Raw genomic sequence first — 23,775 nt, forward strand, 5'->3', positions numbered from 1 at the left:
GCATTTGAGTGAAAATAGGACTTGATCATAAAGAACCCACCTGCCAGTGCAGGAGACATAAGAGATGTGGGTTCAATCCCTGGGTCAGGAAGATCCCCTGGAGGAGGGCATGGCCACCCACTCCAATGTTCTTGCCTGGAGAGTCCCATGGACAAAAGGGATTGGCAGGCGACAGTCCATGGGATTGCAGAGAGTTGGACATGACTGATGAGACTTAGCATGCAGGCACAGGACTTGACTGGTGGAAAATCAGTCATTTGTGGATTTACAGATTCTGTTTTCAGTGGTTTGAAAAGATGCATTGTCCAGCAGCAGCTTTTGTACCCGTGACAGTGCTTCATGTGAACTTGATGGATTCTAATCACTGGATTTATCATCACTACATAGATATTTGGAAGGAACAGCCTGCAAATCTCATTTCTAAGCCATGAGTAGCTAGTATGTCAATTTGAAGAACAGAAATAAAATACAGATTTAAAAAAAGACATTGCAATCATTCACAGATTCTAGCTTCTTAAGTACCCATGATTGTTATGATTTTTCAGTATCAGGTTAATATTTAAAATTTGGAAAATAACTTGCTAACCCTTATATTTATTTGTAGTGTTGGAAGAGTTTCTAGCATTTTTCAAGTAGTAACTTGAAAGAAAATTTAGATTCATCTAGGGTTCCACTTGCATTTTTACTACAGTAACACTTGTAGGGGCAAATCACTGAATAGTCAAGCCTCCACTACAATTAAACTTTGTAAACATTTCAAGAATAAAAACTTCAGGTGCTGGGTTTTTCCTTGAAAATACCTGACATTTTTCTTGCCTAAATTTAAGATTTGTTTTTTTCTTTACATTTTAAAAGATTGTTCATGGAATCTTCAAGGGTTTTGCATGATATTTAGACAGAATTTCTTTTATCACTTTCAGCATTGAACTCCAGTGATCCATAGATTCTTTGGATTGCAGTTGGAAGAGTTTTAGAAATGATGTCTTGCAATCCACTTGCTTTTCGTATTAGGAAACTGAGGAGCCACTGGTGGGGTTAGAGTTTCATCATATTCATGAAGATCCTGAGATTGCCAGGATGCTTAAATATGACTGGTCAGTTAGTTACAGCAAAAACTGGAATAAGCTGTCTTCATCTTATGAAAATAGCCTATGACACACTTGGTTGATAACTACTATTAATTAAGGTCGAGTTGGTGCTGTTCGCTGCCATCAAGGTGCATAGCTTTCTTGACTTAACATGATGCCTTATTACTGGCAGTATTAAAGGTTTATAGTGTTTTGCTGTTTAATAGTAGATTCTCCAAAAAAAAAAAAGGGAATCCTAACTTTGTACCAAAATTTACTAACAAAAGGATGTATTGGATTTAACATAATTTAACATCATAAAATACACAATATCCTGTGTTTTACATTCTATATAGCCAATTGATTTTTATAGAATGATATTTTTAGTTAAACTTTTATATCTGAAGTCAACCTGTGGTTGCAGTTGACAGATGAGTTATTAGTTCTCTTTCGTGTCTCTTACTCATAAGAGGCCCTCGTTATACAGTGATTATCAGATGAGACATACTTCATGAATAACTTGTCTTCTCTACATTTTCCTACCATTTTATGTACTACAGAATAAATCACATTATACCTGATTTTACAGTTCAGTTTTTCATGCTTCTTTTTGCCACAAGATGACAAACTCCTTAAGAAGGAGAAGCTTACATTGATCACCTCTCTATGTACGGTGATTTGAATGTCCTTGGCATTTGGTGTTCAGTGAATTGAAAGCAGCGTTTCTTCCTGACCATGCTGATAATTGTGAGCAGATTTTATGTGCTTTCAAATTCCTTAGAGAAATTTTTTTTTCGTATAATAGGACATTTGTTGGATATAAAACTCTTTTTAAACTATTTCTCTAAGGAATCCGGCACCCCTCATTTATGGTAGGACTCATCCAGTTAAATTGCTCTGGTGCCCTAATAGACTGTTTGTGTTCTGTTGATGAAAGTCTCTTCAACAGGCCTTTATTGCACTTCTGCCGTGTTTTGTATGTTATCTTGTGCAAGCAGCACTTGAGGACGTGGTTGGGCTTTCTGATAACGGGTGTTGTCTGGACAGCCCATGTCTCCGAGGGGAATGGTAATTGGTCAGGGCAGTAGCACAATACACAGTTATTCTTGTGACAGTATTAACTCACTGTTAGTTAGCATGGTGTGTTGGGAAAGTATCACACGTAGATAGAACAGTATTAATTTATTCTTCAAAGGTTACATGGGGAGAAGCAGTACCACCAGGCTACCAATACCATCAGTGTTTGCTTTTCCTTTTTCTTTCTCTCTCCTGAGGATACTGAGAAGAGCATTGATTAGTGTCGGGGAAACATTCTGAGGTCCAGACTGCAACTATTATAACTGTCTTTTTTATTGTAGACCTAATAATAATGACAAAGACACATGATATTGTCAGTAGATCACATGACTCTGATGCTCTTAAAATTCTCCACACTTTAATTTTAGGTAAAACAAAAAGGTTTTGTCTTCCAAGTGTGAAACCTTTATGGTGTTAACAAGTCTTCAACCTAAGCAGAAAAGAGAGTCCAAGCTTCCCCAAAGTATAAATGCCTAGGTCCTGCCACTTGTTCACTTGCTCATTATTTCTTCCCTCTAACAATGCTTTTAGGAGCTGCGTGACAGGAGCTATCTTAAAAAGAACTGAGAAGTTCTAGTGAGTCAGAAGTGATCCAGACTGTGTGCCGATGCCCGTAGTCCTAGCAATTAAGTATTTGATTGAGGGGAAACCTCCATTTATCCACTTTGAAGAGGACCATCAGGAGGGATTAAAAATTTAGTGCTTCAGGCTCATTAAGGGTTAGAGTGGAGTAATTACGTAGCTGGTGACAAATGCTGCCGTCTCCACTTGAGTAGTAAGATATGTTATTTCTTGAGAATTATTGGCCCTCTTCAAGGAGTTTCACAACTTGTAAATGTTGTCTTCTTGGAGAATGAGTTCTGCTGACCCATTATTTTAGATTTGGTGTGTGTGTGTGTGTCTGTGTGTTTTCCGCAAAGTATGCTTTCAGAGAAGGTGATACTCTTAACGGGATATGGGCTCTGCAGGGCGTCTCCCTGCAGCGTAAGCAATGCTTACTGTCTCCATCAGTGAGCCTCTTCCTACAGTGCTCAAAAGAGAACACCCTCATACTACATTTCCTGTGTTCATTGATGATTTTGCTGCTAGTCTAATTTCCTAATCTTGCAAGTTGAGAAGTAATTAAATGCTCAAGAGACATTCTAGGGAGCCTGGTTTGCCCTTCTTCATCACCCACATTTTAAGAAACTTCTTAAATCAGCAAATCTGTGTTTCTGTTTTTCAAGTCTGTCTTCTTATTTGTATAGCACACAGGAACACGTTAATTTCAAAACAACACACAGTTGGATCTACTTTTAAACTGATTGGAAGAGTTGGTGATAATTTGTTTTACCTTGAGTTCTATTATTTTTTTATAATCTGGACATATTCTCACCTAGGATAGTCTCTTAATCCCTAACTTAAAGTCTATCCATTCTGGCTTTAGATATGATTCTAATAAACCAGGTAATATTACCATAATTCAGAACTATGAAAACATACACATTACTTACACATATACATTACTTACTAGGTGATTTTACTGCATAAGAATACAGTTCAGGAAAGAGACATTAGAACTCCGTGGTGCTCCTAGCATAGACAGACTGTTGTAGTTAAGTTTTTACATCCATTCCTCTGTCCAGAAGCTGTCTTGAAAGCAAAGGCGTTGCCTTAGTCATTAGAATCACCATTGCTCACCCATAGGCCCAGTACGTGGTGAGCTTCCAGTAAATACGACTTTACTTGTATTGACTTTGAAATGGAACAAAATGTGGAATACCAGCTACAATAGTGGCTGTTGATCCATGCCATAACCTTTCTTGCTCTTGCCCTTAAGGTTTACAAAAAGCAGTTAAACTAATTATGACCATTATAGTTGTAAGAGACCACACATTTTTAAAAAAATAGTTTGTATTGGAGTATAGTTTCTTTACAATGTTGTGTTAGTTTTTACTGTATAGCAGTAGACCACACATATCATTAAAAATTGACATAGACACCTCTTTGACGGCCTCTCTCATTCAAAGAAATGAAAACTAGCGTTGTATGTAGGACAGCAAAATCACTTGAATTTTCGCTTCTCAACTTGATATCACAAAGTTAAAAATACACACCTGTAGTCTCATCCCAGTCTAGTAACTGGGCTGAAGAAAGGTCCATTTAGTTAAGTAGGCAAATTGGTTGTTGGAGTTATTTTATGTACTAGGTAACAATATTGCTGATTGATTTTTTTCATTTTTAATCATTTATTCTGTGAATTTTTCTCCCTAAGGCAGTGAACTGAAAAAGTGACATTTTTTCTGCTGCTGATAAGCATTATGAGTAGAAATCAATAGTTAAATTGACCCAATAAAAGATGCCTGGGACCTACTATTGAGACGATAACATCAGAAAGCAACGTATAGGCTCAGAAGCATCGTTTGCTTTTGTTTTCCATGTGTATTAAGTAGCATAAGGCTTCCCTGATAGCTCAGTTGGTAAAGAATTTGCCTGCAATGCAGGAGATCCCGGTTCGATTCCTGGATTGGGAAGCTCCCCTGGAGAAAAGAAACACTACCCACTCCAGGGTTCTGGCCTGGAGAATCTCATGGACTCTGTAGTCCATGAGGTCGCGAAGAGTTGGACACAACTGAGCAACTTTCACTTCCTTTCAGGTAGCGTAAGACAGTGCTCATGGATTGCGTTTTTTTTCCTAGGGAGTCTATATAAGCCAGGACTTGAACTGCCTAGGCTGCAGTCCATACCATGAACCAAAACCAGGTATATACTCGCTTAAAAGTTTGCTAGGCCTCTATAACACATTAGTGTAGAATTTATCTCTTTTATTCTGCTAGTCACCAGCTGCTTTTCTTTGACGTTGTATTCGCATTCTGTGTGAAAAATAGATTTTATATTTCATTTATAATTTATCTAGATATATTTATTTATTGGACACTTGTTAAGTGATTAATGAACTTTATAAGGAGAAAGGATCGATATATTAATATTAATCATTATAACTCCCTTTTATACAAATGCAAAATTCATCTAACTGTGCTTATTCGGTCAGTGCTATTGTTAAATGGATAACCTGAAGGAATATTTTCAAATCAATGGTGTACATAACACTAATGTTGATAATTTGAACTCCTTTTCTACATATCTCAGTATGTTCTTTAAATGTAGATAAGATACATCTAGATCTGTGAGTAATTGGCTTCTTCCCCTCCTTTCTTCTGATCGGTGTCATCCTACCCCTTTTACATGGTAGGTAACTTGTAAAGCACATGGTATGCAAAAGCAATCCCCCTCTTCTCTTCTTGGTTGTAGTGACTGTTGCTGACCAAAATTGAATAATTTCCCTACACCATGCTTTCAGTTTTCCACTTCTCTGGTCAGAAATAAATCCTCTTGTGTGGTCCCTGAGGGAGGAAGAGTTTAGCAGGGAATCACTCACTAAGCCACTCTTCATTAATCACATACAAAGAATACTTTTTTAGTGTCAACTCTGTCATTCACATACAATGTATATTTCCTTGAGGAATCTCTATGAATTACTTGTCCATTCTCATTGCCTTTCATATATTTCATTATACACCTTAGGAGCTCATTAATTTCAGCTATAAATTGAATGTTGCTTATGTACAGAGTCTGTGGATAGCACGAGATAGCAGTGGCTCCTTTTCTCTGATTTACTTCTTATCTTCTGATCATGTGGATAGCCTGTTGATTCAGCTGTCTCCCCGCATAGCTTGTTGAAGGCTTCAGGGAGTGGTGTGGTAGAGTTGGCTTACTTAAGACCTCTTCCTAACTCCAGGTCAAGTGACGTCATGTCGGCAGCTGAAACTTGGCCATGGTGGGAGGATTTGCACTGTGGAAATTGGCAAATGGTATGGCTCCCTCCTCAGAAAGCCACTTATTAAACACTTAGCAGCACCCACTGGTTATAGAATTATCTCTTCTTTTTTGAACAATTGTTTGACCATGTGGAATAGCCATGGAGAGTTTTCTTTCCAGATACCTTCTTCCTCTGCTGTTTCATTTATTTCCCGATAGTTTCTTTCTATCCCACTTGCCAGTGGAGTGACTGAGCAAATTACTTCTGCTTTCTGTGTCCTGGTGTCCTTATCTGTAAGAGAGGGTGTACCTGCCTTGGGATGGGTGTGACGTTGGATGAGAAATATACTTTCCTTAGTCTAATAGCAAAATGCTTGATGTACAGTGAGCACACACAAGTGGTATGACTACTTACCTTTCTGTACTTTAATTAATAGGTATTTATTGATTCCTTACTAAGTACTTAACATTTTGCTTAGTCCAGAGGGCCACTGATTGAGACTCAGTGCCTCTAACCATGAGTATTAGCCTCAGCGCTCTATGGTTAGAAGCCTTCCTTTTTCGCTGTCCCAACCTAATGTCCTCTCTTTTTCCCCGTTTTTCTGCGTAGAGCTTTTCTCTCCCTATATGAGTTTTGCACACTTTCTTCATGCTTAGATTTAGTTTATCCATGACCTCGTCTCAGAAGCTGCCCTCAAGCCCGCCCTGGCCATGCTGTTATCCCGCCTTGCTGTCTCTGTAATGCCCCCGGCTCATGTCTCCATCACTGCCTTTGGCACCTGAATTCTAATTGCCTGCGTCTCCCTCCCTCTCTGGATTTCCGTGCATGACATGTGACGTACCACCTTCGTGATTTTGTCATTTAGTGAAATACTTGTTACGTAGTAGACTCCATCGAAAAGAATGTCTGAATGGTTGTTGGTTGAAGGAATATGAGACTTTGCTGCTAAAGACCTTATTATTTGGTTGAAGAGATGATAGTATACCCGTGTGACATGAAGGTCAACAAGAAAGCATTTTATAACGGTATCTATATTTATGTGAAAGTCGCTCAGTCGTGTCTGACTCTTTGCAACCCCATGGATGCCAATTAAGTTTATAATTTATGTTCATATATACATTGTCCTGAAGTAGGAAAGGTCATTTATTTCCCTGTTACAGATACAGACTTTTGTGTTCCCAAATATAAATGAATTGAGTTAGGTCCGTCAGATCAAGTTTTAAGAAGCAGCGCCTAGCTTGTCAACCAGGTTTTGCTTTTGTTTTATTTCTGAGTCAGAAATACAGAAGAAAGTTTGGTTGTTCTTATAGGCAATACTTTGTTTTCATTTTCTTTCCCTTTTTTGGGAAGCTTTAAGAAATTACTATGGTATTATCCTCCAACTAAAAAAATAAAAATTTAAAAAATTAAAAAAACACAAAACCAAAAAATTTTTTATGGTGATATTTAAGCATACACAGAATTAGAGAAATATTGCAACACCTTCTGTGTATGTATCAATCAGCATTTTGTATGCATGCATCCATGTGAACATTTTATGAATACTTTGTCTGTCTTGTTTCATTTATTACCTTCCACATACCTTTTGTCCCTGGTGTTGTTTTCTTGTTTCCCTGATAACTTTTAAAACAAATCTCAGACATTCTATCAGTTTACTTATATGTATGTAGGAACTTTATGTCTTAATAACTTGTTTTAAATATAACATATTTACGAATCTATCAACATTGATAATAATTTCATTGTATCACTTAATTCCCAGCTTATGTTCAACTTTTTCTCAATTATCACAGCAAATTATTTTTATGAATAGATCGCTCAGATGAGCATCTAAAAAATACCTATTTGGATTTTATGTCTTTCAAGATTCTTTTAATCTATGATAATTCCTGCTCCTTTTCCCCTTTATGCTTTATTTGTTGAGAAAAATCAGGTCATTGTCCTAGAGAATATTTGAGATTCTGAATTTAGCTAATTGCTTCCCAGTAGTATCATTTAGCTTGTTCCCCCATCACCCTTATTTTCTGTAGACTAGAAATTAAAACTAGAATTGAATTCGATTTTAATGCTGCTTCTTATTATTTGGTGAGAATATTTCCCAACTGGTGCTGTGTACTTCCAGTTGCATCCCATCAGGAGGGAATAAATTTCATTTCTCTCCACTTTTAATGATGTTGAAATCTATCAGTAAATTCAGGTGAACTTGGGTCAGTTCCTATAAAGTCTCCATCAGATCTGGATCCAGTGGTTTCACTCCATTGTTGAGCATTTTCATAGCACCATGATTTTGTTAGGGATTGTAAAGCAGTGACTTTTAATTATATTATTCTTGCTGCGTTTATTACCTGAAATTTTTCTATGAAGTGCTTTTCCATAGGATCCAATTGGCAATTCCGTGATACAGTTTATAGCAAAAGATGGTGGAGAAGGAAATGGCAACCCACTCCAGTATTCTTGCCTGGAGAATCCCAGGGACGGAGGAGCCTGGTGGGCTGCCATCTATGGGGTCACACAGAGTCGGACACGACTGAAGTGACTTAGCAGCAGCAGCAAAAGATGGAGAAATGCATGATTCTTTATTTACCAATATTCAGAATCAGACATTAACTTCTAATAAAAAAGCAAAATGCAGTTATAAATATATTCAAAGTATTCTAACTCATTTTTACAAAATTCCCCTTAGGGAAATTCTTTGAATTATTTTTCTAAGATTTTTTTTTCTTTTTTTGGATGAAATGCATTTTGATAACATTACTTCTCATGGAAAGTTCCCTTTCCTATCTTTTTTGTGTACTGTAAATATATTGCTATCTGATAGAGTCTGTTCTCTCAGAAGTTATTTGTTGCTCATCTGTTTTCTTTGGTAAGCACCTGGTTAGGCTAGCTACTTGGGATGTAGAAGACACTGGCCCAGCTTTTTCACAGAATATATAGTTTGGGTTTGTTTCCTATTCATAATATTATGTGATTAAAAAAAAAAACCAAATGTGTCTATGTATCTGTTTTTGCTTACTCTCATATTTGGTGTCCTATATTATACATTTTTAGCAAACGGTATTTTTAGTTGATTTTAGAGACCCTGGCCCTAGTCTCTGAAATAAAAACAGTAAAGAGATTTGAAAGTTGTTCCTGCTGACCCAAAGAAAGATGAAATATCTGCATATAGGGCACTCTACGTGACGAATGAGGAAGCTTTTATTTTTATTATTTGGAAAGGTAAGAAGAGGGAATAATGAGGACCTCCCTAAAACAAAAGACAAAAGTAAATGCTTAAGATCCTGTGCTGTCTTAACATAAGCAAGTATTTGAACTTAATTTGACTCCTGTTTTCAGGAACTGAGGGTGACATCTTATGGATGTCTTTATCTCCTATAATTAAAATATGTTTTGTCAGGATTTTTTTTAAGGTGTTTTGGATTTTAGAAAACATATATCTAAATCTTTGCGAACATCTTGTATGAATAGCCATTGTAAATTGTACTAGTAAGACCCTCCTTTCTCTACAGGATTTGTGTTTAGAAGATAGCAAATACAATATAATGTTGAATTCACCAGAAAAATGTATTCTGCAAATCTGAGATTATAATTTATATTGTTTTGCTAGACATGTGCTGTTAATGTTGTAAATTTTAGGTATTATTTAAATAACCATTGTAATTCAAAAAGTCTTCTCAAGATGTTTTCTCTATAATAGAAACTCTTTTATTCATGTTCAGATAGTATGAAATAGCTGTTATAATTACTTGAAATTAGGGTAAAAGGCAGATTCCTGGAATATCGTTAAAAATACTTTTTTGCAATTGAAATTCAGTAAGATAGAGAAATTTTACATTTGGCTTATAAGTCTATGCTAACATGTTTTATGATGTATGATGTTGCAGAGAAGTGCTGAGAGGCAAGAGATGTTTAAAAGCAGCAGTATTAGGTTTGCTTTGCTAGCACCTTATCAGGAAATTTGAAAGACAAAAAACTAAACCCTTTAATTGTGGTATCTGGTAACAGGATTAAACTGAATTTAACTTTGAAGATAAGAATTGATATTTATATTATGTCAATGGAAAGAATTGATATTTATATTATGTCAATGGAAACAATAGCTGTGTTTTTGACTTGAGGAAATCGCTTAATCTACATAGCATGAAAGTTGATCAAAAAGTGTACTGATCCATAAATATTGACTGTTTTAATCTGTTGAAAAAGGAAGGCTAAAGTCAAGGATACAGCAGTAAACTTCTAAAAAGAGTTGGTGAAAAGTAAATGTTATGCAACACGAAAAGAATACCAGGGGGAAAATTGACAGAGAAGAATAACAGGAAGATTAGTCATTTCTGGAAGGAAAAAAAGGTGGGGAATGGGGGAAGAAGTATTTTAAACAGGAAGGGGGAACTGGAAGTACCAGTGCTAACAGACAGACAGAAGCTCGTCACAGGGCAGAACTGGACTTTAAAAAAAGAAATAATACTGGCCACGTTTAGTTACAACATATAGTGTTTATGTCAATAACAAACAAAAATAAAATGGGGACATTTTTCTGTTAGGGATTCAGAGAAATAAAAGAAATGATGTTGAAATAAAAGAGAGATATTTACTCCTTGGCCAAACTGACCTGGCTTAGGTCACACAGCAGTATCCAAGTGCCTAAAGAAAATGGATTTCTTTTAAAACAGGCAAACATTCTACTGTTTTCAAGTGTTAGGTAAAACAAAAACATTCTGGATGTCTTAAAAAAGTGTGCTACTTGGTTTGAAATAATTTTCACTTATTGTTTACTTATCTGACAACTGAAAAGGCAACAATCTCCAAATACTTGTAAGAATTGTTTCTATAAATTCTCAAAAATATAAACTTAACTCTATATATCAGATGAAGTATATGTGTGTCACAGTCCCTGTAACAGAAAACAAGAAAGTTAACATCACAAGTGGTGTGTGTGTTGGTAGAATCCTATTAATTCTTCATTTCTGTTAGGATCATTCATGGAACAGCTTTTGCTGGACACGCTTTCCAATCTCTCTGAATGTTCTCATCTGTCAAAGAGTAATAATAATATATCTCTGTGTAATAAGGATTAGATGAATTGATAGACACAGATCTGGAAGTGGCATTTTGTCTTCCTACTTTTTATCCGATATCCAGATATTGAAACACAGGCTTGTATGGCATATTTCCAACTAACCAACGTGGGAAGATGGATCATTGTAGTAGAAGCTCTTACGGATGCCTTGATGCTTCAAATGTCATATGCTAGGTTACATATGTATCTCTACTTGACATATAAAACTGTTACTTCTGTTGGTCATCCCTCAGTAACTACAGTAAACAGTAAATTACATAAAAAGTAGTTTTCAAGAAAGTAGATATCTCTAAGATTATATAATCACACCAGGACAAAATTCGTATATTCTCCTATTTAGAAAAAATGTAAATGCAGAAAGTATGTATGTATGTTGAGACACATACATATATATGTATTTGGCTTATGTATATTGAAATAAAGATATCAAATTTTAAAAGGTTATCTAACTAACTTTAGAGACCCAAGACTACTGTTATTTTAGGTAACCACGTGGGACATATTTTATGTCACTTCATTTATAGAAATACGATATGCAGTCAGGTAAGCATTTCCTGTTGATTTTATGATAAGTTGCGATACTTGCATGACTCATATACACACACTTCCTGAGATAAAGTCTGATTCCAGCACAGAATAACCAGTTTGCACGAACGCCAAATACTACTAAAAAGTTCTCTCTCTTTCTCCCTCACTCACTTTCTCTCCCTTTCTGCCCTTACCCACATGCAGACACTCTTTCCATATACACACACACCCAGCCTCCCAGGCATAATTTCGTAGGAAATGTTTATTTTCCCAACTACAGAAATTTCCCAACTACAGAAAACAAACCTTATCTCAAACACTGAAAGTCCTTCCTTTTCCTGGTTTGGAAATACTAAGTCATTCTTGGAGATTTTCTTTAGCCAGCATTTAGGTATATTTCAAGCATAAAAAGTTGTGAGGACAAAATGACTCAGAAATTTGTAATGCAGAATTAAAGCTTTCCACTTTTAGGTCACCAGTACATATCTTGCTGACTTGTGTTAGTTAAGGATTGATTACAGTTGGTACGCTGTTTAATTTCCAGAAGAAGCTGGGAGGCTCACTGCAGCTCTTCCTGTTTTGATCTGTGTACGGGCTAGAGTTGGTGCTTATTAATATATTTCTTTGCAGATAAAGCCAAGTTCACGGAATTAAATAAAAGAGAGCCGACCTGGTAGGAGTTGATGAATAAGAAGCTGTTAATTTAGTCATCCACAAACATAAATTTATTGTCTGACACCTTTCTAAAAGTAAAGTTTGTTAAAATGATCAGAATCATATTTCTAAGTTTTTAATTGCAGTCATTGACAGCAAGATGTAAGAACTGTAACTTCAATAGATAAGACAAAAAGTCAGAATGACTATATATATATATATATATAATATATTTATTTATATTCATATGAAATTCAGATGACTGCATCAATGAGTCATCATCTTCCTCGTCTGTCACTCAGCAGTGCCAAGGTCGTAAAGTCATTTGTTATGTTCTGTCTTATGTAAAAGCCCATGGAATTATTTTATTTTTTCCCACCCAAAAAATTCCAGAATCTATTTCTAAAAATCTTGAATAATTTGTTTTAATTCAATGTTAACATTGGACATTGAGATAAATTTAAATCTTGTTGTCAGCAAAGAGAAAAATCAAGCGTATGTGGATACAGTCTATAATTCCAATTCCTAAGGATTTCTGCAGAGAAGGTAGTTGTCTGAAAATAGGGTAAAGAATCGTCATCTTCCTTCTATGGAAACTTTTGATTGTAAAAATAATTGAGAGTAAATAGGCTCTAATGCATCACCCCAGGCTGTGCCACATGGGTATGTAGATTTCTTCCTGCTAAATGCCACCAAATGGCTGCATTTCTTACAGCTGGTGGCTAAATTCTGGCAGAGGGTAGATACCTTTACCATAACTGTATTTTCTCTCTGAAGTTTTCATGGATTCTTATGGTAATTTATATCAGGTTAAAGCAAAAAAAAAGCTAAAGCTAGCCAAAATTTGTCCAGAGAGTTAGACTTGCTGCCAAATTAATTGCTTGGTCTCAGTATTCTTATTGGTTTCTCAGACTTACACATGGCTCCCTAGATGCTTGATTTGAGCTGTCTGACATTCCCCAGATGGCTTTGTGTCCTTAAGAGCTAATTCAAAGAAGGTCATTTCAGCTGCTGAATATTCAAAGAAGTATCCTGGTCGAAGGTTGGTTGCAGCCAGTGTCTCAAGGGATGAACCTAGGATTTCTGAAGCTTCCTCTGAGCTCACAGTTATTGTCTTGGCCCTACACATGATAACATTTATTTGCCAGCTATGGGAATAAAAATAAATATGACTCTCAGCAGTGGTAATCCCCCCAAAAAGAATGACTGACACTGTGAGGATAATAATGTAACTACTCTGTTATTGCCTCTGAAAATATGATATGTGGAATAAAGCATGAAACTGAGTTTGTCCTTTTTAAAATCTGAGAATAAAACATTTGTAAATTCCTTAAATGTAAGCATCATTAAGAAAAATGATAGAATTATGTATTGTATAAGCTTATCTACTTGTTAGCTGCTCAGTTGTGTCCGAGTCTTTGTGACCCTATGAGCTGTAGCCTGCCAGGCTCCTCTGTCCGTGGGACTCTCCAGTCAAGAATACTGGATTGGGTAGCCATTCCCTTCTCCAGGGGATCTTCCCGACCCAGGGATCGAACCTGGGTCTCCTGCATTGCAGGCAGATTCTTTACCGTCTGAGTCACCAGGGTATATGGCATTATGTACTTCCTACCTACGTTTTTGAAAAGGAGCAGGGGTAGAAGATCCTTCTAACCCACCAGGGTTCTGGCCAGAGCTGACATTTCTTATCTCCTTTATTTAAGAATCTAACATGTTTCAGGAGGCAATAGAGAGTAGGCATAAACCCAGAACCACTTTAGGAACTACATTCCCTGAATCCAAAGTTCACATTTGCTGTTTACAATTCTTATGACCTTTGGCAACGTCCTTAACATTCCTACGCCCCTAAATAGGAACATATTTACCTTATTGACTTGTTTTGAATCTTGAAGAAGTAAAGGGCTTACGAAATTCTAGGGCACACAGTAAGTACCATATACATATGATCTGTTTACCTAAACTTTGTAAACCAGAACTGATACTGCAGTTTTCACAACGTGTTTAAGAGCTCCAGGCCTGGAACTGTCTATAACCTGGGTTCAGTGATCATTTTTGAGCCCTGTGACCTTAAACATGTGGCATAACTTGACTGAGCCTCAGTTTTCTCATTTGCAAAATGGGGCAGTAGTAATACCTGATTTTGTTACTGTGAAGATTAAATGGGGTAACACATGTAAAGTAATGAATGCCTGGCACTTCTTGGGCATGTGGTATATGTTAATTACTGTTCTGATTTTTACTTTGATGTTTAAGTGAACATGTGAAGTATTGATATGTGAGCAACATGTGATACTCAGAATCCATGTATGTAGGGTTTCAGTTTTGCTAATGAGAATTATTATTTACTGTGCAGAGAATACATGTGTTGGTGTTTATAGTTATTTTCTAATAAGTAAATAACATTTACTTATTAGGAGAATAATAATAATATGTTTTTCAGTTACTCTTTGTTAGACTATTTAGATTTTTTTAAAAAACCTTAATTTTTTTTTTATCTGTGAGATTTGAGTGCTAGATAAATTAGTTAAATAAAGTAAATGCTTTGTTAGTGATTTACCTTCTATGTCCAGACACATTCTAGCCACTCATTAAGTTAAGCACTACTGGGAGGAAAAGCAACTCATCAATAACATAAAAATGGGAATGAAAGAGAGAAGCAGAGAAGACATTGCCTCTTCTGTAAAATAAAGTTCATGAGACCTGATATTTCCCCATCTGTCGGGAGTGTTGTAAAGATTATGAAAACATTAGCGTTTGTAAAATGTAACTCTGTGCCAGAAAGGGAAATAGAGTATAATGAAAGAAGCGAGCAAAGTTGCATGATGACATTTATTTTATATGGTAACATCCTTTTTTTCATTAACAGGAAATGTTAGGGCAGAGTACCTGCTTCTTAGGAGTGGGAAAGGTAAATGAAAATCGAACAAAGATTCATCAAGTTTTCTTTATGATAACGTAAACCTTTAAGACTGTGTTTTCCATAGAATTAGAAACGTGGAATTTCATAGTAAAAGCATATTTATCACCTTGTTTGGGGAGCAGATTTTAAGCATGATCACAGGAAAACACCTGTTTTGACGCTCTGTGGGGAAGGTGCGAACATTCGGGCAAACTCTGTCTAGGTGTGGCGTAAACAAGAGTGCTTTGGCTAGCATCCTGCAAGGAGTCGGGTCTAAACGGTCTGCTCCAGCTTCTGCTGCTGCTGCTGCTGCTAATATTGCTGGGAAGGACAAGTGGCTGACCTGGCGTACCCTTCACTCCGGTGCTGCCCCGGTCACTCAGGAAGTGTTGCTTAAGGGAACCTCCGGGATCCTTTTCATGGCACCATGGCAAGAAGAAGCAGTATCTTATCTATTGAAGATAAAGCGTGGAATTGGCTAATGGATGCTGGTGAGTGAATAAGGCAAGTGGGGAGCCAGTTACTAAGATACCTTCTGGGCGGACCCGCTCTCTTGAGGACTGAGATGGCGTCCCTGGGAAAATGGCATCTATAGTCTGAATCTCAGACCTTTGTTTTAGAAAGAAATCATAGTGTTAATGCTGGTGACCTGATCCATGATACCATGTATGTTCCATTAATGAAATTCCTATTAATTCCCAGCTTGACCACTTGAAAGTTCTAATCCTGAAGTTTGTTAGCTGTCTCAGTATATGGAGTAGATGTTATTTCTTAGGCCCTATTTAATCTTCATTCTTGTTTTTCACTTGACCCACTGTGATTTTTTTTTTTAAATAACTTTTCAGTATATGAAAGAAATTATTTTTCCTTTCAAATCTAAATGAGCCACTCCTTTTTTCAACACAATAAGAATATAGAATTTTAAATTAAGAGACTATATAGCACACATAATTCTTGCTAGGAATATTCTTTTCAATTCAAGATAATTATGTAAGGAAATTAGTAAGATGCTGTTCATATTAGTCAGATAGTTGCTCAGGATGAATCTTTGACATTAGCAGTAAAGAAATTTCATTGCTAATGTATTTAATTGCCAATTTAAGATAGTTTCCTTGAGCAAGTTTCTTGATGGGTAAAATGAATAATTGAATGAGCTAACCCGTTCCAGACCTCTTACCTGGAAAATTCCATGGATGGAGGCACCTGCTAGGCTATACAGCCCATGGGATCGCAAAGAGTCTCACACAACTAAGAAACTTCACTTCTCATCTCGGTTTTTCTCACTCTAAAATTTTCTCACCTGAAAATTTCCTTTCCCCAAAGTAGAGGCCCATTTTTGATAATCCTACTATGAGATTTGAAATACATATGTATCTCTTCCATCTTATAATTTATATCAGAGGTGAATATGTGCCAATTAATTAATAGTTTACCTGTATCTTTCATGAAAAGATTGGAAGGTACAGAAATATCAGGTTTTTCATAGAGATGTAGACCAAGTTTTTCCAGAATAATTAATGTATGATTAATAAAGTATTTTAAAAAACTTTGACAATCAAATTTAGGAATTTACTCAGAGCATAGTAAAGGCCCTGACAAGCCATGACTTTAATGTCATTTCAATTTTTAAGAACTCTATTTGACCATAACTGCCTCTCCCCCATCATCTGTGCTTCTTTGAGAAGTGCCTTTTCACCAGTGGCAGGACTGTTCAGCCAGTAAATATATATATTGAGCACCTGCTGAAGGAACTAGCTGCCCCCTCCAGTATTCCTGCCTGGAGAAGCCCATGGATGGAGGAGCCTGGTGGGCTGCAGACCATGGGGTCACAAAGAGCTGTCAGTGACTGAGTGACTGGCACACACGACACGTACTCTGTTCCCAGGTGATCCAGGTGCAGGAATATAATTGCAAGCACCTTTGTCAAAAATGTCTTCCTTTGTGATGCTTACCAGTGGGGAAGCAAACATGGTTTAGATTATCCAATCATACTCCTTTTAGGAAGATACTTTAGTAGCAATATCATGTTTATTTTTAAAAAGCCACTACCAACTTTCCTATTTTCACTGACAATCCTGACATGCTGTTCTGTCTGAAGAGCTTATAATTGAATGGACTGTACTATTTTAATTGGCGACGTTAATTCAGTTTCTTGTCCTCTCTCTTCCACATTTTTTATTTGTATGTTTTAGTTTTTGTTGTTTAGATTGTTGAAATTGATTTTCATGAGAGGGATTGAGAAAAGAGGTCAGAAAACAAACTGTAATTGATTTTTAAATATTTTATTTAAAGTCAGACTTACTACATTGGGAAAAAAGTCAGCTTCCATTTGGTTTCCACCGTAGGGACTCACTTCATCTTTTCTTATGCAAACCTATCATATTGACATGATTGTGTCTTAAAAAAATTAAGCTTTAGTTCAAACAAACATCTGTCTCCACTTAGGCACTGTTTATACAATAAAAGTATTTTTAAAGGGAAATTCATATTCCTCATCCTCTTACACAATCTCAGTTCTCTCAAATTTAAAATACTAGCTGCCTGGGCAGTACTTACTATTTTGTAGTATAAGGATTATTTCATTTTATAAAAATATCTGACCCTTAGTGACTTACTGGACATAAGTTGTGCCCAAGCAAGTGCTGCTTTTATTGCATGTTATTAACATAACATATATGACATAACCACATGTATATGAGGCTGGGGATGGAAGTCAGCCTTTCCCAGCACAGAATATTTGAGTTATTTGACACCAAGTAAATAGATTATTATTACTCTTCTAGTTAACTTGGACTTAAAGTTATATATATATACACAGACATATATATATAAGCAAATACCCAAAGTCAAGATTACACACACAGAACTTACATTAGGCAGTAGTATTTCTTTTCATTTAATTCTAAAACAATATAAAATATTATGCATGGTTAATTTGCTTCTCGTCTTGAGAAACTGACAGTTCCTAAATGAGTCTGATTGTTTTAATTTTGATTCATATTAGGGATTATTAAAGTTCTTTCAGAGTTTATATTTAGTCTCTAGCTTGATTTTATCCAGCTCATTAAAGCAAAATTGTCTTAGGGTCTGTCTCTTGTAACTGTTTAATATTTAACATTCACTGGGCTCCTCAAGATAAGTTTCTGAAGGTTTGTGAGCAGTTGAAGAACTGTGAATAGTGGTTAACAAGCCATAGGTGTCTCCATGGAAAATAGAATATTGTGAAGCCCAGATTTAGAAGCTCAGTGAGTAGTTATCCGACAAAGCATTAAAAACTGCTGAGTTAAGCTCATTTTTCTTTCTGCCTCCTCTTTTTTCTCTTTTTTCCATCTCTGCCTCATCTCTGAACACTCTTTGTTCACTTCTTTTTCTTTTTATTCTTCTTATCTCATTGAATTCCTTCAGTCTCCCTCATCTGATCATAATAGAAAGTTATGTGTTTGATGAAACATGTTGTATTTAAGAAGGAGTTTTAATGGTTTCTCAATTTAAAAAATCAACTGGGTTTAACCTTCTTGCTGTCTTCTCATTTTCTCCTCTCGTAGTGGATAACTTTGCCTTTTAATCTCTGTAGTCTTGTGGGTCAGCGCCCGGTGACTTTTTTGTATTTGTAAATTCCCTTATCTTAATATACATGTTATAATAATGTGATTTAGGAATTTTATGCCACTTACTAGATTTTTAACCTCAACTCCAGTAGTATACTATAATATGTCTTCCTTACTTTTCTTTCTAGAACTAGAGCGCCGTCTGCCCCCTCAGCTGTGTTTTGGCTGTATGTGGGATGCTAGAATGGCCTGTCCTCGTGTATTTTGTTGCACTTCGCCATTGCTTCTTACGTTCTGTTGGTGAATTTTGGTGGTTCTTTTCAGGCGCTTCTCGAGTCTGCGCTACTTGGCCCCGTCCCCTTGCTCCCCGAGGGGCTCGTGCTGTGTGGTCGTGTCTGCACCTCCTTGGCCCTGTCCGTTGACAGACCCTTGGGTCCCCCGATGGCTGCCTCCGGACCCCTGTGAGGGCGGGGATATCCCTCCCCTGCTGCTACAACTGAGCGCCCTGCGCCGGGTACCACGCGGCCCTCTACACCTGCTTTCCGTTGTTAAGGCTTCCCAAGCTTTGGCTGTGGCTCAGTGATCCTGCCGTCAGCACCCTCAAGCTTTCCCGGCCTCGACTCTCAGTGGTAGCAGCAGGTGTTGGGATCTCTCCAAGCCCCTAAGACCCTGGGAGCAAGAGAATGGCCGCTTGACATAGACCTCAGGAGTTTTCAAAGCACCAAGAAACCTCTGCAGAAGATATGTAAAGGTAAGATTCTGATTTCTCCAGGAAGCTGCTCTGGTTGCTGAACAACCTGCAGCCATTAACTTGATGTAGACTCCATAGGTAGGCTATCCTTGGGCAGCTCTGTATCTGATGATAGAACCAAAGTAAAACACTTTTAGGAATTTGGTGTGATAGTCACATTTCTATTTGATTTTATTTAGATTAAACTTGACGCTGAGTAGATTTTTAAAAAATACTTTTTCCATTCTTGGAAGTGGAATTTGTGAAGGACCTTTTGGCTTTGTGTATCTTGTCAGAGAATCTTGTTGAGAGTGGAAACAGTTAAAAATAAAATAGAAAGTATCTGTTTTTCAAATGCCTGTATTTTATTTACCTCTCTGTTCATGTTGAAAACCAGAAACATGAAATGGTTATTTCTTCACATTCTTCAAACTCAAATTCCGAAGTCCATAATTAATTCAGAAGGAATGAGAAAGGCAGCTCAGTTCATGGTGGTGCCAGGATACATTATTGTCCTTTGTCAAAAATTACTGCTTGTTGTTCTAAATGTAGCAGTCTCTCTTCTTTGAGAATTTAATTTCGTTTTTGTTTTTTTTTTTAAGAGATTATTTTCCTGCCTGTATTTCTTGGGGGAAGATTTCGTTCCATTTACATGTAAAATTCTGGATTAAGAATCCTTGTGGGGGTGTGTGAGGGATGAGAGAGACCACAGCAGCGTGTTGGAGTGAATGGCACAAATCATCTCTTCAGCATTATCGCTTTTTTGGCAACTGTTACTTATTTATAGACTTTATTCTTTATTTTGCCTCCATTCATGGACATTATTCTGGAAAGTGTTATTAAGACACTTCTAATATGAGGTCGTTGGCGGCCTTACTATCAGTTCATGCCTTCTTTTTTGCTCCCTTTGTTTTCTTCTCAATAAGGACTTAATCTCTTAATTGATTCCCTGTAGTTAGAATCAAGGCTATTATTAGCTTACTGTCACACTGAAACACTTTTATCTCAATAAGCAAAAATGTTACAGACTTTAAAAATGAAAAAGAAGTTTTGACCAATAGCTGTACAAAATGAAATAGAAGACTCATCTTTGATGGTGCTATTTTAGCATGTGTATTTTTAAGACTAAAAGATGTTCAACCAAATATTTTATTTACAATTGAAAATATTCAAGTTTTAGTCCCTCTAGACTTTGAAGCATAAGGAAATGGAATGTTCTGCTGTCTTTCTAGTGCATCTAATTGAGTAATTAATTTCACATGTAAAAACAGAAAAGGGAGATTTTAATCCTTTGATTCTTAACATTTATAATGAGCTTACAGTTTTAAAAAATGTATGGCACCGTAGAAGTTAGCAGTTTGCATTATTCTCAAGTTTGCTTGTAGAATGCTTTATTTCTGTTTTATTATCTAGAATTCTTATATTCTACTGGAACAAGAAATGAAACAGAATATACATATAAAATTATATATATGTATAAAGTTTTAAAATGATTTAATTACATGAAGACAGAATGATAGATTGTATTTATGGCCATTTGTAAAATGTTCTTACAACTTTAAAATTACCTTAAAAGCATTTTTAGTGGAACATAATCAATTAGTGATGTTCATTGTATTTAATGTTTTATGAAGAAAGTAACTGCATGTAAGCAGGACACAATATCGTAATATTTAGAATTTAGCAGTTGCTTTTTTAAGGCATACAGAAAGGTACAAGATATCACATATTAGTGGTGTCATTAAGATCTTAGCGGTTAGCTGCATAGAATAAATAATAGTAATAAATAAATTGAATAAATTATAGAATGACTATTTTGGAGATAAGGAAATGGAGGACCAATAATTCATAATTTCTTAAGCTCAGAGACAAGACCAGAATCCAAGTCACTGAATTCTAACCAATGCACTTCTCTTTGTATGTGATTCTGTTTCTTAAAGTTACAATACATTTGAAGGGCAGAGCAATGTCGGCAGAGCAATGAATGGATTCTAGGACTAGAAGAGATTTTCTTCAGTATTTAGAGTTTCTGAGCATGGCTCATAAACCTGATTTCACTTCTCCAGTGAGGCATGATTGGGGCCTTTAGAATTTCTTTTTTATTTCTGCTTTGTTTAGTGTGGCTTTCATTGTATTAAGAGTTTGAAAAGCACAGTCGAAGGATCATTGAAATATTTTTGTTTAATGAGAGTGTAGAACTTCTGCCATCCCATTTATTTCAGTTTATGATCCATAAATTTGACAATCTTCCAAAAATTTGAATTCTTAAAGTTGAAAAGATTAGACCTGTATGCAATTGTAGGCAGTATGTTTTCTGTTTCTAAGCAGAAATTTTAATTGACTTCCCTTATTTCCAAAATTAAAAAATTGTTCAATTTGCAACTTTCAAGGTATCTATTTATGGTACCATAAGGTGGGGAGAATGTGCAGTCTCTGTAATATAGTAATTGTATTTGTGTGAAATTATTTGATATATTTATTAATTAAATGCATTCTGGTTGCCTGACTTGAAATTATTACTTCAAAATTCAAATTCTCCCTGATTTTACCACACTGCTGTCAGCACTTGGGGTTTACCAGGTGCCTCAGTGGTAGAGAATCCGCCTGCTGATGCAGGAGACATGGGTTTGATCCCTGAGTCAGGAAGACCCCCCTGATAGAGGGCATGGCAACCCACTCCAGTATTCTTGCCTGAAGAATCCCATGGACAGAGGAGTCTGGCAGTCCATGGGGTTGCAAAGAGTTGGACATGACTGAGCACGAGTGTGCACACACACACAATATTATCACTTAGTAGGACCTTGCTTAGGCTCTTTTCCTATGATTCTTGGGGAAGTATAATTGTAATCCAGTCCTTTTGCTTGATGTCCAAGATGCTCACTATCCAAGACAGACCTAGGGGGAAAATGTGTGCAAAACTAAGACTATAAACTCTGATTTCTCCTTTAAGAAATTTCAATTTAAAAATTACTTAAGTGCTAGAGTATTTTGGAACAGAAACTTACAACGCTTACTTTAGAAAAAAGTATGAAGTACTTATTCACTGAAAGTGTTAAAAGTCTTAGGCTAGTTCAAAAACTAAGGTCTGCTTAATCCCAATCATAATGATCCCTGAGTATTTACACTGTCACTCAGCTCATAAGACTCACGCCTCTCAGTTTCCACTGGTTTCTATTTTCCATCTCTTCCTTGTGCCTACTTGGAGAGTATGAGAGTTGTGCAGAATCGTGGGCTGTGAGCAGAACATTTATAATTGACACTGAGAAATGTCAAATGTACATAAACCTTAAATGATCTATTTCCTGTTATAACAAATAAATCAAAGTTCCCAGCCTTGTTAGACATTTCTGTGTAGAAAAGAAAGGAGAAAACAGAGCTGAACTTGGTTCAAGCAAATAAAAGAAAGGCCAGATCTAGGGACGGTCTCAGACACTGACATTTTTGATACTTTAGGGGTGTTTTTACATTCCTCTAAAAAGTTCAGTATCCCTTTTTGTTGTGTGGAAATGAAAGCTTATTGAATTATTTAAGGTTAAGATATGTCTTTAATTGTAATTTATTGACTACCTACTACTTCTGGTCATTACAATAATTATCTCATTTATTCTTCGCAGAAACACCTGGAAGTGTGTAGTACTACTTTACCTTTACAAATGAGGAAACAGGCTAAGAGAAGTTGAATACTCTGCTCAGGATACCATAGCTGGACCCAGGGATTCCAACTCAGGACGTATGGCTCCAGCGTCCGTACTCGGAGATCCTATTAATTGTAAATTCCGGCAGTGAGTGCTGGTTCCCAAATTCAGTCCTGCCCATGTTTATGACCTAGTGCCGTTAAGGTGCTCCTTTTATACCCCTCCCAACTCAGTCTAGGTTGCCGGTTATCACTGGCTATTTGAGCTTGAAGAGGTGACTTACTCTCCTCTTTTAGTCATAGTCCCACTTGCTCTGAAATAGGAGTAATATTATCTCCTTGTCTTTTTATGAAAATTTAGTTTAATTTGATGAGAGTGTATGCCAGACACTCAGCACAGTGGCTAGCATATAGAAAATAGCTATTGAATTGTTAATGCTATGATGTAATTTTCTCAAGGTCACACAACTAAAAAGTGATTGAGTCGGAATTCAGACCCAAGTTTGTAAGACCGAAAAACTAAACAAGAACATGTACACACATACACACTTTCCACAAAGCAACAACAATAGCAACAGGATAACAACCAAAGAACAAAAACTCATGCTTTCTTCAAACTCTGATGCCTCTTATGCCTAACCATACCTTTTATGATGATTGAATCATGATGTCCTGAATGCTGTTGGGAAAAGTAGCATGGTTTAGTGGCTCAGGGGCAACTAGAGGGAAGGCTTTCAAAAACTGTAATTCTAGCTCCATTGCTTG

The 23,775-nt window shown here is 36.4% G+C and overlaps 1 protein-coding gene across 21 annotated transcripts in view; it reads left to right on the plus strand.

Annotated features, from left to right (window-relative positions):
* Positions 1 to 23,775, plus strand: part of MBNL1 (muscleblind like splicing regulator 1) — a 209,834-nt gene that overhangs the window by 76,081 nt on the left and 109,978 nt on the right. The window contains exon 1 of one of the 21 annotated variants that reach the window (XM_061168157.1): positions 14,635 to 15,589. The exons of 19 other annotated variants lie outside the window; for them this stretch is intronic. In XM_061168157.1, coding sequence (XP_061024140.1) covers positions 15,584 to 15,589 — 6 coding nt within the window. In that variant the 5' untranslated portion in view covers positions 14,635 to 15,583. Of the gene's footprint in view, positions 1 to 14,634; positions 15,590 to 19,249; positions 19,398 to 23,775 lie in introns of those variants that run through there. One more of the 21 variants, XM_061168163.1, reaches the window with a different exon arrangement.

This window comes from Dama dama, chromosome 19, assembly GCF_033118175.1.
Source record: "Dama dama isolate Ldn47 chromosome 19, ASM3311817v1, whole genome shotgun sequence".
Classification (NCBI taxonomy): Eukaryota; Metazoa; Chordata; class Mammalia; order Artiodactyla; family Cervidae; genus Dama; species Dama dama.